General features: G+C 42.1%; 1 protein-coding gene across 7 annotated transcripts in view; it reads left to right on the top strand.

Moving 5' to 3' along the window:
• The window catches only part of anks1aa (ankyrin repeat and sterile alpha motif domain containing 1Aa), a 56359-nt gene that overhangs the window by 30689 nt on the left and 10642 nt on the right, over positions 1–15028 (top strand). For 4 of the 7 annotated variants that reach the window (XM_019890911.1, XM_019890913.1, XM_019890914.1 and 1 more), the window contains 4 exons: positions 4342–4814; positions 8713–8769; positions 9694–9763; positions 13097–13209. In XM_019890911.1, the coding sequence (XP_019746470.1) occupies positions 4342–4814; positions 8713–8769; positions 9694–9763; positions 13097–13209 (713 nt within the window). The remainder of the gene's footprint in view (positions 1–4341; positions 4815–8712; positions 8770–9693; positions 9764–13096; positions 13210–15028) is intronic. The other 3 variants (XM_019890915.1, XM_019890917.1, XM_019890912.1) reach the window with 2 other exon arrangements.

Genomic DNA, 15028 nt, shown 5'->3' on the forward strand with positions numbered 1-15028 from the left:
TGGCTATTGAAACCTGACGGTGCCCGTTCATTTACAGCGCACAGGGGCCTGCTCTGTTTAATCTGAAGGCCCCGAGCAAGTTTAATTAACCTGGCAACACAAGCTAGATGAAATATGATTGGTTAAAAACTCTACCATAATAAATAAGTTATTTTTCGAGTGGCGTTCAATGTTATTTAAAATAACATTGAAAGCCACTCAACTAATTGGAAATAATATGACGTAAAGAATACAGAGAATAATTTTGTTAACATATTTATGAAAATAAAATAACAAATTTATGTTATTCTCAGAAAAGTAAATTTACTTTTCTGAGAATGTTTAGGCCAGCAGAGAAGGCCTTGCTGGCCCTCAGGGTCCGCCACTGGCGTTGAAGGTAAAAATTATAACCATTAACTAATTGTGAAGTCAATCATGTTTTTTTCACTTTTTTTAGCAGAGTAGACACACTTTTATATGGTAAGACAAAACTACAGTATAAAATAGATGGTACCCTTAAACACCTCATTCTTTTTAGTGTACTGGAACACAGCCTGGTTTGAGGTGACAGTCTTATTTCATCCAAACGAGCCTTTAATTAATCTGCTCAACTATGGAGCCAAATGTGTAGTAGGCTGTTGTTACCGTGACGACCAAAAGCAAACCAGTGCCTGCAAGTGCGGGCCCAGCCCTCCTAATGAGAGCTCATTGGAAACGGCTGGAACCGTGACACTTTGTGTGGCTTCCTTCGAAACACAGTCACTTGAACTTTTCATTTTCTTGGGAGCCATACAGCAAAAAACAGTGATACCTGAATTACATCATGTATGGAGGAAAGAAAATTTACCGGTACACGGTGAGAAAGCATTACTGGAGCGTTCTGTGTGGATACTGTGAATGTTCACAAACTGAAGTTTAGTTTGTGAACCAGGCTATATTTGTTCACAAAGAGGGGCTTCGTGAACTCAAGTTCCTCTGCATATCACAAAATAGCAAAAAGCTATCAAAATCCAGCTCTGCTGACATTTTGACTTTGACCTGGTAGTGTTTCAGACAAATAGTGCTGTGGCTTAAAAGTGGCGCTTCTTTTCCCAGCCTAGCTACTCATGGCCAGAGAAACTCTGAGTCGACTTGGTTATTATGTAGATTGTCCTCACCGTTGCATCACAAAAACTCTACCATAATAAATAAGTTATTTTTCGAGTGGCTTTCAATGTTATTTAAAATAACATTGAAAGCCACTCAACTAAGTGGAAATAATATGACGTAAAGAATACAGAGAATAATTTTGTTAACATATTTATGAAAATAAAATAACAAATTTATGTTATTCTCAGAAAAGTAAATTTACTTTTCTGAGAATGTTTAGGCCAGCAGAGAAGGCCTTGCTGGCCCTCAGGGTCCGCCACTGGCGTTGAAGGTAAAAATTATAACCATTAACTAATTGTGAAGTCAATCATGTTTTTTTCACTTTTTTTAGCAGAGTAGACACACTTTTATATGGTAAGACAAAACTACAGTATAAAATAGATGGTACCCTTAAACACCTCATTCTTTTTAGTGTACTGGAACACAGCCTGGTTTGAGGTGACAGTCTTATTTCATCCAAACGAGCCTTTAATTAATCTGCTCAACTATGGAGCCAAATGTGTAGTAGGCTGTTGTTACCGTGACGACCAAAAGCAAACCAGTGCCTGCAAGTGCGGGCCCAGCCCTCCTAATGAGAGCTCATTGGAAACGGCTGGAACCGTGACACTTTGTGTGGCTTCCTTCGAAACACAGTCACTTGAACTTTTCATTTTCTTGGGAGCCATACAGCAAAAAACAGTGATACCTGAATTACATCATGTATGGAGGAAAGAAAATTTACCGGTACACGGTGAGAAAGCATTACTGGAGCGTTCTGTGTGGATACTGTGAATGTTCACAAACTGAAGTTTAGTTTGTGAACCAGGCTATATTTGTTCACAAAGAGGGGCTTCGTGAACTCAAGTTCCTCTGCATATCACAAAATAGCAAAAAGCTATCAAAATCCAGCTCTGCTGACATTTTGACTTTGACCTGGTAGTGTTTCAGACAAATAGTGCTGTGGCTTAAAAGTGGCGCTTCTTTTCCCAGCCTAGCTACTCATGGCCAGAGAAACTCTGAGTCGACTTGGTTATTATGTAGATTGTCCTCACCGTTGCATCACAGTGCACCAGCATTGATACATTTGTAAAAATGGGCTCATAAACTCAGATATACGTGTTTCACATGTCACAGTTCACTGCTTGTGGTTCACTCAAGAGACCCAACTCTTTGTACACAAGCAACAAAAAGTCAATCTTCCATAAAATGTCCCCTTGTAAATCACCTTTGAGGTAACGCTATAAATGGGTTTCATCTGACATCCCTCTCAAAAGCAGCTCAACCCGTGATATATTGATCAATTCATAGGAGGTGATTTCCAAGACTTTGGTCTATGACTTGGAATCGTCATTTTTGTTATTTTTGGGGGGTTTGAATTAATTTATATGCCCTACTCCAATTTGAAATTATTACTACAAAAACAGTTTTTTCACACCGTGGTCTTCCCAACTTCACACATACCAGCAAATTAAAGGCAGAACTCACTTGCCATAATGAAATCCAAAGCAGCTGTCTCAGTCGAAATATTTCATTTTGCTCATGTGGGCGTGACTTTTGCCGTGTGTTTGGCAGATCTGATTACTCGTCCCATGCACCAGCCCTCTGTACACTCAGCATGGGGCAGGTGGAAGATAAATGCATGGTCAGCGAAAGTTGTGTTTATCATCAGCCACAATATTCAATATTGTTCCCTGAAGGAATGTGCTTCTTTGCATGAACTTCAAGCGACCACTGAAAAATAGGAGCATACTGAAGGCACAGATTAAAATGGGTCAGTTACACGTTGAAGAAGCACACATCGTGTTGCAAATAAACTGAAAGCAACTGGTATGTAGCTGACCTGAACAAATGGGCTCACAAGCTAAGCCCAGTTAGGAAGTGCGGCGCGGTGAAATGATAGTTGGCACTAGTGCAGCTGTTTCTTCAAACCAAACATGACATCATTCGTCAAACATGATGCTTGCCGTGCCAAAGGAAATACGTATTTCACATCTGTAGTGACCTAATCTGCAGCATATGAGCTGCAATAATATTGAGTCGTGCTCTCTAAAAGGAAGCTGAAGAGCAAAGGAAGAAAGTGTCGTGATCCTGGAGAGGGTTCATCGGGTGAGACATTGTAGAAAGCAGATCAATGTGCTCAGAGGGCGTTCACACTCCTTTGAGTTTGGCAAGAATCCTGACAACCATTCACCTCTTTTATCACATGCATACTTCAAGTTCAAGTGTTTGGCAGTGCGTGACAGGAGTTCAAGGTGTGGACAGACAACAGGAAAGGCAATGCAAGGTTGTCCTTTTTGACTTGACCTCCACTGGTCCACTGTTTTTCTTGTGACCACTGCCCCAGTTTCCCAGTCACCAAACACCCTGACCCCGTGACCCTGACAGAGACAGTCCGTTCCCTTCTCTCTGCATGTGTCACTGTGCTAATTACCTCCGGTCTGGCCACTGAGGATGGGGAGATTCAAATTTCCATTCCTGAGCCTTCATTCGTGTCCAGAATTAGAATTCAGAAAACACAGAGAGATTCTCGTCACACGGGCAGACGGCCGCACACAACACAGCCGTGCATACACAAAGTCAGACGGGAAAACGTGTTTAGGCCTCTTTAAAGCAAAGCCAAGCTGTGTGGTGGACTTGATGGAGGAAAGCGGGCTCCTGTGGCTGAAATTCCTGTGAGGAGGGAGGAGGAAAATCTAATTGTTTTTAATTGCACTTGCTATGCAGTCACATTAAGGATTTGTTTTTGTTGGTGAAGGCGCCCTCTTTAAAGTGGAACCCCCTTTGGTGAGTCTACGCATTCATTTCCCTTCTGGTCTACGTTTTATACCGAATGATGCGTGTGTGCATGCAGTGAAGCCCTCGAAAGGAAACAGCAGACAAGTGAGCCTACGGACTCAGCCAGTCACGTTTCCCATAGAGAATAAAAGCACATACAGAATGCAGGCGTTCGGCACCACCAGCCTGTCCTCAGCTTGCTGCAAAGCGGCTGTGGAATCTTGACATCTCTCTCGCAAACATGTGCCTCCTGTCTTCTCCAACTTTTCTCCCCCTCCACTCCCACCTCTCTCCATCACCCCTGCTAGGAAACAATTACAAAACTGTTTCAGCGCCTGTGTGGGCGGTTTCTTTTGAGCCCTGCCCTAAGGATCTGACGCTCGGTCTTCCATCCAGTTTCAGTCGCCCCAAACAACTCTCCCCTCCTTGCTGACCTTGTGATGTTTTTTTCTCGTCTAGATAACTCCCAGCTCAGCCCAGATCAGGGTGCAGGTATCCCAGAGCAGTTTACTGGACTTCTGCACGGATCGTCTCCAGTGTTTGATTGCCGTGAGGAGCCGTTCAGGATTCCAGGTGTCTCGCCACCTGGTCAGAGCCAGTCGCAGTCAAGAGGCAAAGTGAAAGAGCAAGCCGTTTCAAGCCCACCTAGCCGTCCCAGTATGGCTGCCATCCTAACAGACTGTGATCCAAAGGCCATTTATGCAACTGTGAACAAGGAGCCCAGGGACTCTGGAGCAGTGTCTGGTAGGATGCGTCCTCCCGGGGACCTGAAGCTGGCCCGCAGCCTCTCCAAGTCGGACTCAGATTTGCTTGTGTCGCCTCCGAGTGAGGAAGACGGAGGACTGGGCAACCGAAGTGAATCTGTTTCTAACTGTAGCAGCGGGAAGAAAAGGCTTGAGAAATCGCCGTCATTCACCTCAGAATGGGATGAGGTAAGTTAAATGTTCTATTGTGAGTATTGACATTAAAAAAAGCTAATCCAAAAGTATCAATCAACTGCCTTGAACAAATGTAACATTTTGAAAATGCTGGCTGAATGCAGTGACGCTGAATTTGATCAACTGTGAAAGCAGAGAATGCTAACCATTAACATTTGTACATTTGAGACAGTGAGTGGCTACTATCATTTCACTCATTCGGGGGAAAGTATCAGACGTGTTATAAAAGTGTAGCAAAGAACACCCAGATCCCCCCCCCTCCCCCCATGTATAAAGCTTCTCTTATTTTACCAGGTTGCCCTGAAGATATTTTACAGCCTTACCGCATTAAGCCATAACCATAGTATTGTATGGTCATGTAATGTTTCCTTAGTTTTAATACAACTTTGAATTTATATTTCTTTACACTGACATTTTTCTAGGGTGTTGTTAACAGGGTGTTGCTTTCTATTCAGAGCCAAACACAGCCCTTCCCTCCAATAGCATGTTGATGTTCAGTCTGTGCTGGAGGAGATTAGACAGAACAAGGATACGTGAATAAACCCGGAGAGAAGATGAGAAACTAAGACGACAGACGGAGATTTGTAAATTAAGATTCCAAAAGGAGAGAAAGGGCATATCTTCCTTCAGCTACGCTCACTTCTATTTGCATATGCTTCCCGCTGCAGAGAAGACCATTCAAGCAATGCCAACACACCGCAGTTGACATTGAACGTGCCATTCTCAAAGCTGTTCCAAAATCTTAAAAATACAGTTTTGGTACTTCAGCTCACGTAGAACATAAACATGTATCCGTACGGGCTCTCTTTTTTTTCCATCTGATGTAACAATGTTGCATTTGTCAACATGCTTTATATGATTTTCTCTGCGTGCCAATGAAGTGTTAGCTCAAACTGTTGTAATCCCAAAAGTGCTCTTGTTTGAGCTCTTTGTTGAAATCCTGTCACAATGTCGAGGCGCCAGAGCATACGTTGTGCTTCCGGTGTCAAATTCAGTGAACATTTTGACATAATTAGATTTTTTACTGCATATCAAACGGTTTTTTAGCAACTTGCGTAAGATTTGGCCTCAGTCCATGGATCCTTTGAAGTTTCTTCTTGTCACACTTTCAGTAATGTTCTGCAAATGCATGAGGATTTTCAGTTTCGGTGGATGTTATCCAAGGAAGGACCCTACCGGTATTTATTCTGAATGGAGTGCGCCACACGATGTTTAAGTTAGTTTTGGTCAAATGTTAAATCAGTACAGTTCTTTGTTGAATCGTATCGAACAGTTTCCATTGCAAGTCTGTGGGGTCAAAGGTGTGATCACTAAATGTTATTTGCCTGGTTGTCTTTTTTTAGCCAAGCTATTATTTTCCTCACTGCTAATTAGTGACTGCTTCACAGAGGAAAGTACACTGCCAGACTCGCATTGTCAAGGTTTCTGACACTATCCTAATTATTCATTGAAGAGTTTTCTATTAGCTTTTTTAATTATTTTTTTTTTAACCTTTTCATCCAGGAAAGTGTTTGGAAAATGAAAAAAATGGAGTGGACAAACACGGCTGTGTCTTGTCGCTTTCTGTCCGAAGTTGAAACCCCTTGTGTCCTTGAAGGATTGGTCAGCCGATTAACCACAAATGTATCACCCTGAAGTTTGGTAAAATGAATTAGTGAGATTAAAGAGATACATTCTTGGCAATCCCATTGGCAAAATCATATTATCCTCCAAATAACATTTCAATCCAATGATGATAAAATATTATTTATTATTTCTTGGCAACCAAAACTGAGATTGTTCTGAAATAGGAAACATTTTACCTGCCCAATTCTTAAGGGCATATGCCAGTGAGCTAAAACGTTCCTGCAGCAGTGCTTCTCCTTGATCAGAAACGCCCATTCCAAAATCAGCCTTTGGTTAGGTTGGAACAGCTAATTGAGTGTTGGTTGTAGTTGAAGTTTAAATGACTGTAACACAGCCTGCATCTTCCTCAGTATAAGACACAATGAAAATACTCCCCCAAATTGTTTCCTAGTTTACGCAGTGTCTTTTTAAACTAATTTGCTAAAATACACATTCTGACACACACTCTGTTTCCCCATCTTTCCCACACCTACAACTCCCCCCACCATCACATCTTTTTTTTTTTTTTTTGCTTTGGCGCTATACACTTATGCATTCTCTGGTTGAAAGACACGCATATTTGACTTGCATGAGGTCTTGGCCTATCTCAGGCGCTCCGAAAGAGTGTGCGCTGGTATGTAACGTGCATGCTAATATGGGCTCGGATAGGTCAATGGGATCGGATTTTAAGATGACAATCCGGAAAAGACACAATGTGAAGTGTACAGACAGGACTAGAGAAAGGAAGGCTGAGGAAGAGGGGCACTTCTTTTCTGCACCCCCATCGTCACTTTTGAATGTCACTCGTAAGACCCTGATATATGAAGCCTGCTTTTGTGAGTATTGATTTCGTGCTGGAGGTTCATTTTTCTAAGTCGATGCTGCAGTATTTTGTGCAAAACTAGTTTGTTTGATATTGTTTCGATTGGAGCTTCGTGTTGGGCCAATGCAAGTCGTAGATCTTTGCTCTCAAAAAGAATTCTTACGCAAGAATAATTCTTTGGATTCCAAAGGATCTAAAATCCTTTTGCTTAAAACTTTTTATGCGTACTACATTTTGATTTCCAAAATTATTGACACCCCAAACACGGTGCTGTAACCTACCCCTGCCTTCTCTGACCTAAAAAATAAAGAAATAATTGATCTAATAAGAATTAATTAAATTGAGTACGGTAATGTATTTTCTTTTCAAAAAGGAATGTGGGAAATGAGGCAAGACAAATAAAACAGGCAAGTCTTTCAATGAATGTCTTTCACTTTTGAATTATCTAAACATTGAATTTGGTGCTGAAGAGATTTACAAACTCATGGGAAATATATATATATATATATATATAAACACACTGTAGAAAGCTTAAACCTACCATATTTTGACTAAAAATGCCAATTGACTAATGTTTGTTTTCCGAGCATAGTTTGTGTATGCTAGCCTTAGTGTTGAGCCAAACTATATCGGGACCGAACTAACTGATTTTGGATGATTGACATGCCACCGACTGCTGTGTCTAGCTTCATTTGGACTGCAGACGGGACCTTGTTTCTAAAATAGTGAGCGTGACATTGGACTAGTTGATGGGATTGCTGGCAGTGCTTTGCCCCTCTGTGCCAGTGAGGTGCTGACACCCGCTTGCTCCTGCGATGCATTCATTCCCCTTGACAATGTCATTAGTTAGTCCACAGCTTGCACCCAAGCCCTCTGTTCCTGCCAACTTGCCGATTTGAGGCTATCTGGTGAGGGCATTCTATCTCGGACACAACCTTTTTTCACCCGGAAAAGCCCCCTTGCCTTGAAACTCACCTATTGCTTGTTGTGTGCCTGAATCTCAGCTTTCTGTGTCGTTTGAGTCTATTAATAAGCAACAAAGTAGCAGCTAAATTATGCTGTGCAGTCATCCTAACAGCAGTCCTACTGCGAAAAGCTTGATGAATGCGTTTCCTTCTCTTTAATCCCAAGCTCGCCGTCCCTTGCCGCGGCGGGCTTTTCAGCTGTTGACCTCTACCTCACCAGTGACTTTTGCCCCCACCCATTGTATGTCCTTGTTCATAGGCAGACTTTCCCCCAATGCACCCCTCTCTCATTTCAACAAGTCTTAGTGCAGCACAAAAACACATTGGCCACCCTTGCCTCTCCTTTCTGTTGAAGTTCAAGGGCTTTTTTTTTTGCACAGTGTTCTATATGTACGGTTTTATTCACGCCATCTGCGGAAAGGATTGTTGTTAAGACTTGGTACACCTGAGTGTAGGTATGTATGGGAAGGATAAAAAAACAGTGTGGAATCTCTCTCAGCAGAAACTGATGTCTTCTCCCAGCACAAAACCACCAGGATCTAATTCCTATGACAGCGTAAGATGGCGATCCTTTTTCATATTTTATGGTCCTCTTGGTATCTGGTCCTGTCTTCTGCAGAGGAATTGTTTTGTGGGACTTTGATCGGTTTCTTTAACAAATTCATGAATGTGTTTGGAATTACGATAATTGATTTTATTTTCCTATAATATTTTGCATTACATCTTTCCCTTTCCTCCTCTGGACTTTCCAAATGACTTGGTTTATTTTTAAGTACAAATTTTAAGTTATTCTATATGCAATTTAGTGTCGTGAAAGATTGAGAAAATTCCATCGTGTATTTTAGTGATTTCTTTTGGAATATTTATCGTACTCAATTTGATGTGACTGAGTGATTTCCAAATCAGAAAGCTGTCTCCCTTCTGTTTTTGCAAAAATTTACACAGTTCGCTCTCTTTTAACAGAGGAGCAAAGGAGAGGGAACGGGGTGGGCGGGGGTCTCAAAATAGTTGCTAATTTATTAAATAGTAAACAAGTGTCACTTACTGAAGCTCTTAGCACCGTTGGATCGTGATCGTGCTTGACGACCGGAAGAGTTCACATGCATCATGTAGCGATGCATGGACACACTGCAAGGGCTTATGCTGGTCCAGGGTTTCTCTTTTCTGCAATTGTTTTTCCTGTTTTGAGAACATCTGTGCCTTTTTAAAATAACGTCATTATTATGAGTCCTACAATGGACACACAGCATCTTCTCACCAGAAAGAACACCACAGTCAAGGTGATAAAAGCAGTCTTCTCCCCAAAAATGCACAGGCTCTTTTTTTTTTTTTTTTTTTTTTTTTTAATCCATTTATTTATTTATTTACTTATTTTTTTTAGGCATGTGGGTATCTTGTTGACATTTCTGGTGGATGGTGGAGGAGAAAACCGCGATAGATCCTCCAGGTACTGATGTCTCTCATGCGCTTGTGTCCTCAGATAGAGAAGATCATGACGCTAATTGGTGCTGGCATTGACTTTTCCAGAGATCAGCAATACGCTACGCCAGGTACAGTACAACCATGACTCCAAACCTATTGCAGCTATTTGTAAGATTACAATTTTCTTTCAATGGTTGTATATTTTGAAAATACATTTTATTTGCATTGGTAGATGAATAAATTTGAGTGCATCTCTACAAGTTTTGTTGGTACAAAGAAGTACAGTTGAGCTGTACATTCAATTTTCGTATGGTGTAAAATTCGCTGATGTGGAGCGCAAAGTCAAATTTTTGCTAGCAACTTGAAGCAAACCCCCCCCCCAAAAAAAAACAGAACAATGGCTTGTATCTTGAAAAATGTAAAGGTACCACTGTATGCAAATACCGTATTTTCACGACCATTCGGCGCACCGTATTGTTGGGTGCAGTCTCAATAACGGGTGCTATTTCTGTATTTGACACATACACAAAACGCACTGTATTATTGGGCGCAGCCAGGCATGGTAAAACATACACCAGCTTAAACATACGGCATGCATGCACGCACGCTAAAAACACGTTAGCTTGAAGCATATGGTAGCATGCATGCACGCTAAAACATACCAGGTATGTTAGCTTAAAGCATACGGTAGCAGCTAAGACATATGGACACACGCTAAAAACACGTTTTTAAAAAGGCAACGGAAGCAAAACTGAGTTCGGTGTACTTTATTTAGCCATTTTACAATGTACTCATGCGACTGGTACCTGCTAGGAGCGTGCCTTTAGCGTCCTCTTACACGCCTACCCTTCACTCATGGGCGACTGGTACCTGCTAGGGGCGTGCCTTTAGCGTCCTCTTACACTCCCACTCTTCACTCATTGGCGACTGGTACCTGCTCGAGACGTACCTTTAGCGTCCTCTTACACGCCCACCCTTCACTCATTGGCGGACTTCCGCATGCCTGTCGTCACTCACGTCCACCTTTTCTCTATATAAACAGCGTGTCGGCCAGAAGTGCTCTCAGTCAGGCTTTGGAACTCGGCGCATACACTAGACGCTCCGCATTATAAGGCGTCCTGTCCATTTTGGAGAAAATTTAAGACTTTTAATGGCGCCTTATAGTCGTGAAAATACGGTAATTCAAATGCAGTTAATTGGCAGTCAAGTTGGCATAACTTTAGGAAGAGGATAGCAATCCTGCGGTTTACAGCTTCATCAGGTCTGCCAGAGCCCTCCCTACAAATAACCTTATTTTACGCACTATATGGCGCACCTAAAAGCAGTCAATTTTCTCAAAAGTCGAAAATGCGCCTTATAATCCGATGCACCTTATATATGGATCAATATTTTGATTTCTTGGACGTAGTATTTTACATGTTCTATAAATAGCCTTGTTACAGCTGCAGTGGTTGTGAAAGCTCTATATAAAGGAAGCTGTCTTGTATTCCATTTCGCGTAGTTCTATCTAGTGCAGTGGTTCTTAACCTTGTTTGAGGTTCCCAACGCAACCAGTTCATATGCACATTCACCGAACTCTTCATTCGTGAATAATAGAAATCAGATTTTTTTTTTTTTTTAACAAATTCAAGACATAAAAACACATTTAGCCGAGGGGGCTTGTCGAATGTTCAGTGGGAGGTCATTCCAGAGAGAGGGACCAGCAACGGAAAAGGCTTGATCCCCTCTGAGCCTCAGTTTAGTTCTTGGTACTTCTAATAATGTCTGGTCCGCAGACCTGAGGCGCCGGGTAGGTGTGTAGGGGCGGTTGAGCTCTTCTATTCTCTGCGCCTTATGATGTAGTCCACCCTATATATGAAAACAGTTTTAAAATAAGCCATTCATTGAAGGTGCACCTTATAGGACGGAAAATACGGTATATTGACCAAAACAAATACTGTACTCTCCAGCCTATTACCAGTATGTCATTCTAGACCTCCTGTTTGTCATGCCACGTACAGGAGTGAGCTGTTTAAATATTAACCATTACGTATGTCAGGGGATGAGCTCATCTTTCTTTGTAGGCTCGAGGAAAGATGAGAGCACTGCAGTCAGTCAGTCGGCGCCACGTCTCTCTCTTGCTCACCTACTCTCTTCACTCTGCTATGTGCTCAAGTCTCAAGCTTCTATCTGAGTATCCCAGCTTTTACCAGAGCAGAAGGTGCTCTCGGATGGATTTTGACCAGGTTTGCGTCCCTTTGGCTTTGTCTGGGGAACTCTGGTGTTTGATTGGCCCCATGCCACATCAAGTGATTTCTGTCAGGGTGAAAAGGGTGTTGTGTGAAATAGCCCAGAATGAGAAGAAGTCAAACTTAATAATAATGAGGGTGTCCGGGGTCTCTAAAAGGAGGTGGTTGCTCCCATCTACACAAACATCACCACCTGCAGGCTTTAAGAAGCAAGGCTAAGATTGGAAGAGTAACATTCAAGGAGTGTGAGCGAAAGAGAGAGAGAGAGAGAGAGAGAGAGAGAGAGAGAGAGAGAGAGAGAGATGATCTGGAGGGAAGGGAGACATCACATGCAGCCACCAGGAAAGAAGACAGACGCTACCTCAACACCACTTCCATTAGCTGAGCAGAGACGGGAGGAGTCCCGTGTAAATTAGCTGAATTAGCAAATTCTCTCCCATGAGATTGCCTTCGTATTTCCTGCTTTTACTGATGTCCAAGTGACTAACTCTACCTTTGACTGGATGAGTCTTGTTTGTTTCTGAGCATTTGCATTGATGGATTTATTTGATGACGTTCAAGTATTATCACGAGCGGGCTTGGATTTATACAAGGAAGAAGGACAAATTTAAGCTGTAAATGTGACTTTTTCCATTTAATACTTAAGGTACCCAAAATTTCAATCTGTTCATAGGAGGATGACTGACATACTGTAATCTCATTTAAGGCTAATATGTCCTAATCTGTCCAACCTCATCCAGGTGATAGGCTAAGATTTCACTACCTAATGTGATCGCCACGCTGTGATGAGTGACGGGTTTTAAGCTGAGCAAGGTTGATCTTTGTCAGTCATGAATGAGCATTATTGGCAGTTTGCTTTCTCCTGCTCCTGAACCTTCCCGAGTGATGAACCAAAAACTTAGGACATGAATTTTTTATCATGTCCCAGAATCTGTATCATAGCAACAACTAATTCAGTGGTAGTCAAAAAGATCTCAGCAAGTTCACAATCGTCTTTGCCCATGAGAACGGGAGTACTTGGGTGCGTCTTTGGAAACTGTGGTTCAGTCGCCGCCGCCCCACAGGAGCTGGCCCCCTGCCCGCAGCAGACACTGTCTCTTTCATCATCCTGCTGCCGGTGTGCTCGGAACTGCTGGCCAAAGATGATGTGGTTATGTCACATCTCATCCTCAATATGCCGCTGTTACCGGCTGAATGGTTTCTCGCTCCTGAGGCGTGTCCCACTGTCGACAGGTGCCTGTGTCCGACTGCTGCAGCAGCCTGTTGGAGACTGGCTGGAGCTGGTGGGATTGCCTCAGTACGAAAGCAAGCTGCTCCTCAACGGTTTCGATGACCTTCACTACATGGTGAGTGCCTGTTGTCCTTGGAAAGTCTCATTTCATATTGAACTTTGTTTTTGGGCCCTGGCACCCTGTCAACACAGTTACATTGCCGTTCATTCGCTTCAAGTTCAAACTGAATCCCAATGCTGTCCTCTACATCGTGATGTATCATTTTCTTGCGGCTGCACAGGTCATTGTCTTGTCTGTTATATGAATTTGATGACTCAGAGAGGATTTTGTTCAGTGAGTGATCTCAATTAAGTGGCATATGAATTTTGACAGTGACAGAGAAAGAAAATGCTTAACAGGGTAGCTGGCAGGCAGAGCATTGAAAACATCAAATATGAGTGAAAGTTAGGGAGTAACCTGTGCAATCGACCTGGATCAGTTTCATCAAAACACTTTTTCAACGGAATGGATTTGTGTTAGCGCAGCACACGTTATGCAAATAATAACTGACACACTATTTTTGCTGTAAATCAAAATGTCATACTATATTTACTCGAAGAGTGGCTGTCAGGGTTGGGGAAGGATGTGAAGTTTGTGTGCTTTAGTTGTCTACTTTCACTCTGATGTGTACATTAAGATTTGCATTCATTTCTTTTTAATCCTCTTTCCTTTTGAATTCCGTCAAAGTCTTCCTCCCTTTGATGTTATTAACAGCAAGCACTACTTCAAAGTTACTCTTCGTTGAATGTTTTTAATGCTCCTCAGCACTAATTCCCTGTTGGAATCTGTAGATTAAAACATACATTTCAATACTCATGGATTGTTGATGATTTAGAAAGTAAGCCGAAGTAATCAAGAGATATAGTTGCTTAAATTGTCCCATTGGGGTTTAATGATTTGAAGGAGGCCCTGCGATTGGCTGGCAATCGGTTCAGGGTGTTCAGTGCTTACCGGCCGAAATCGGCTGGGATATGCTCAAGCACGCCCGCGATCCTCGTCAGGATAAACTTTTTGTATGGACGGATGAATTGAGTGAACACATTTTTTTTTTATTGGCCCTCTAACCATAATTGTTTTGTTTTTTTGCTCACTCAACATGATCAGTATATATCTAATATACAGTACAGTATACCTCTACAACACTGACTTAAGGATTTAAACGACCTGATTGTTTTCTGCACAGAGAACATTTCTCTTCATAAAAGCATTTTTTTACTCTTTATGTGGAAAAAACGCTGTCTAGCTCTGATACAGTGGCTGCTATGGCAGGGTACAAGATGTTACGGCTAGTTACGCCCTTTTTTTACTTTCTGGGTACTTCAAAACCACACTCAGAGCTCCCATCAAAGGATCTGATTCGTCAAGTAACAAAAACTCACTTGAATGATCTTAAAATTACCTACAAAAAAAATAAAAAATCTACAATGGTTTAGAAACGGATTGTTGCTGTCAGTGTGCAGCAAGATTCCGAATTCATGTACAGTAAATATTCCCATCCCCGGAATTCTATGAAAAGGAATATCCTTCACCCGGAACAAAAGCCTGTGCATTAACATTTTGACTACGATATTACATGTTACCGGAACTTACGTAAGCGGAAATTCCACTACCCGTAACCCGGATTGAGACGTCATGCCGTGGGAGCTTAAATACACGCAACGCCCACCCGATGCTACGGAACGACGACACAGAGACACATTTTCACTTCGCGTTTTTCGATTATCAGATTCGAAACGATGACGTGTAAGTGAGTTTTTATTGGCGTGCGTTTTACTGTAATTGTGAATGATTTTAACTTTATTCACTTAACATCCTGTAGAACGCGGCACTAGCTTAAAAGCAGCACCCACTCGACACGACCGAACAGACATGTTCGCTTCGCCGTTTACATCAT

Source organism: Hippocampus comes, unplaced genomic scaffold, assembly GCF_001891065.2.
Source record: "Hippocampus comes isolate QL1 unplaced genomic scaffold, H_comes_QL1_v1.1 scaffold174, whole genome shotgun sequence".
Lineage (NCBI taxonomy): Eukaryota > Metazoa > Chordata > Actinopteri > Syngnathiformes > Syngnathidae > Hippocampus > Hippocampus comes.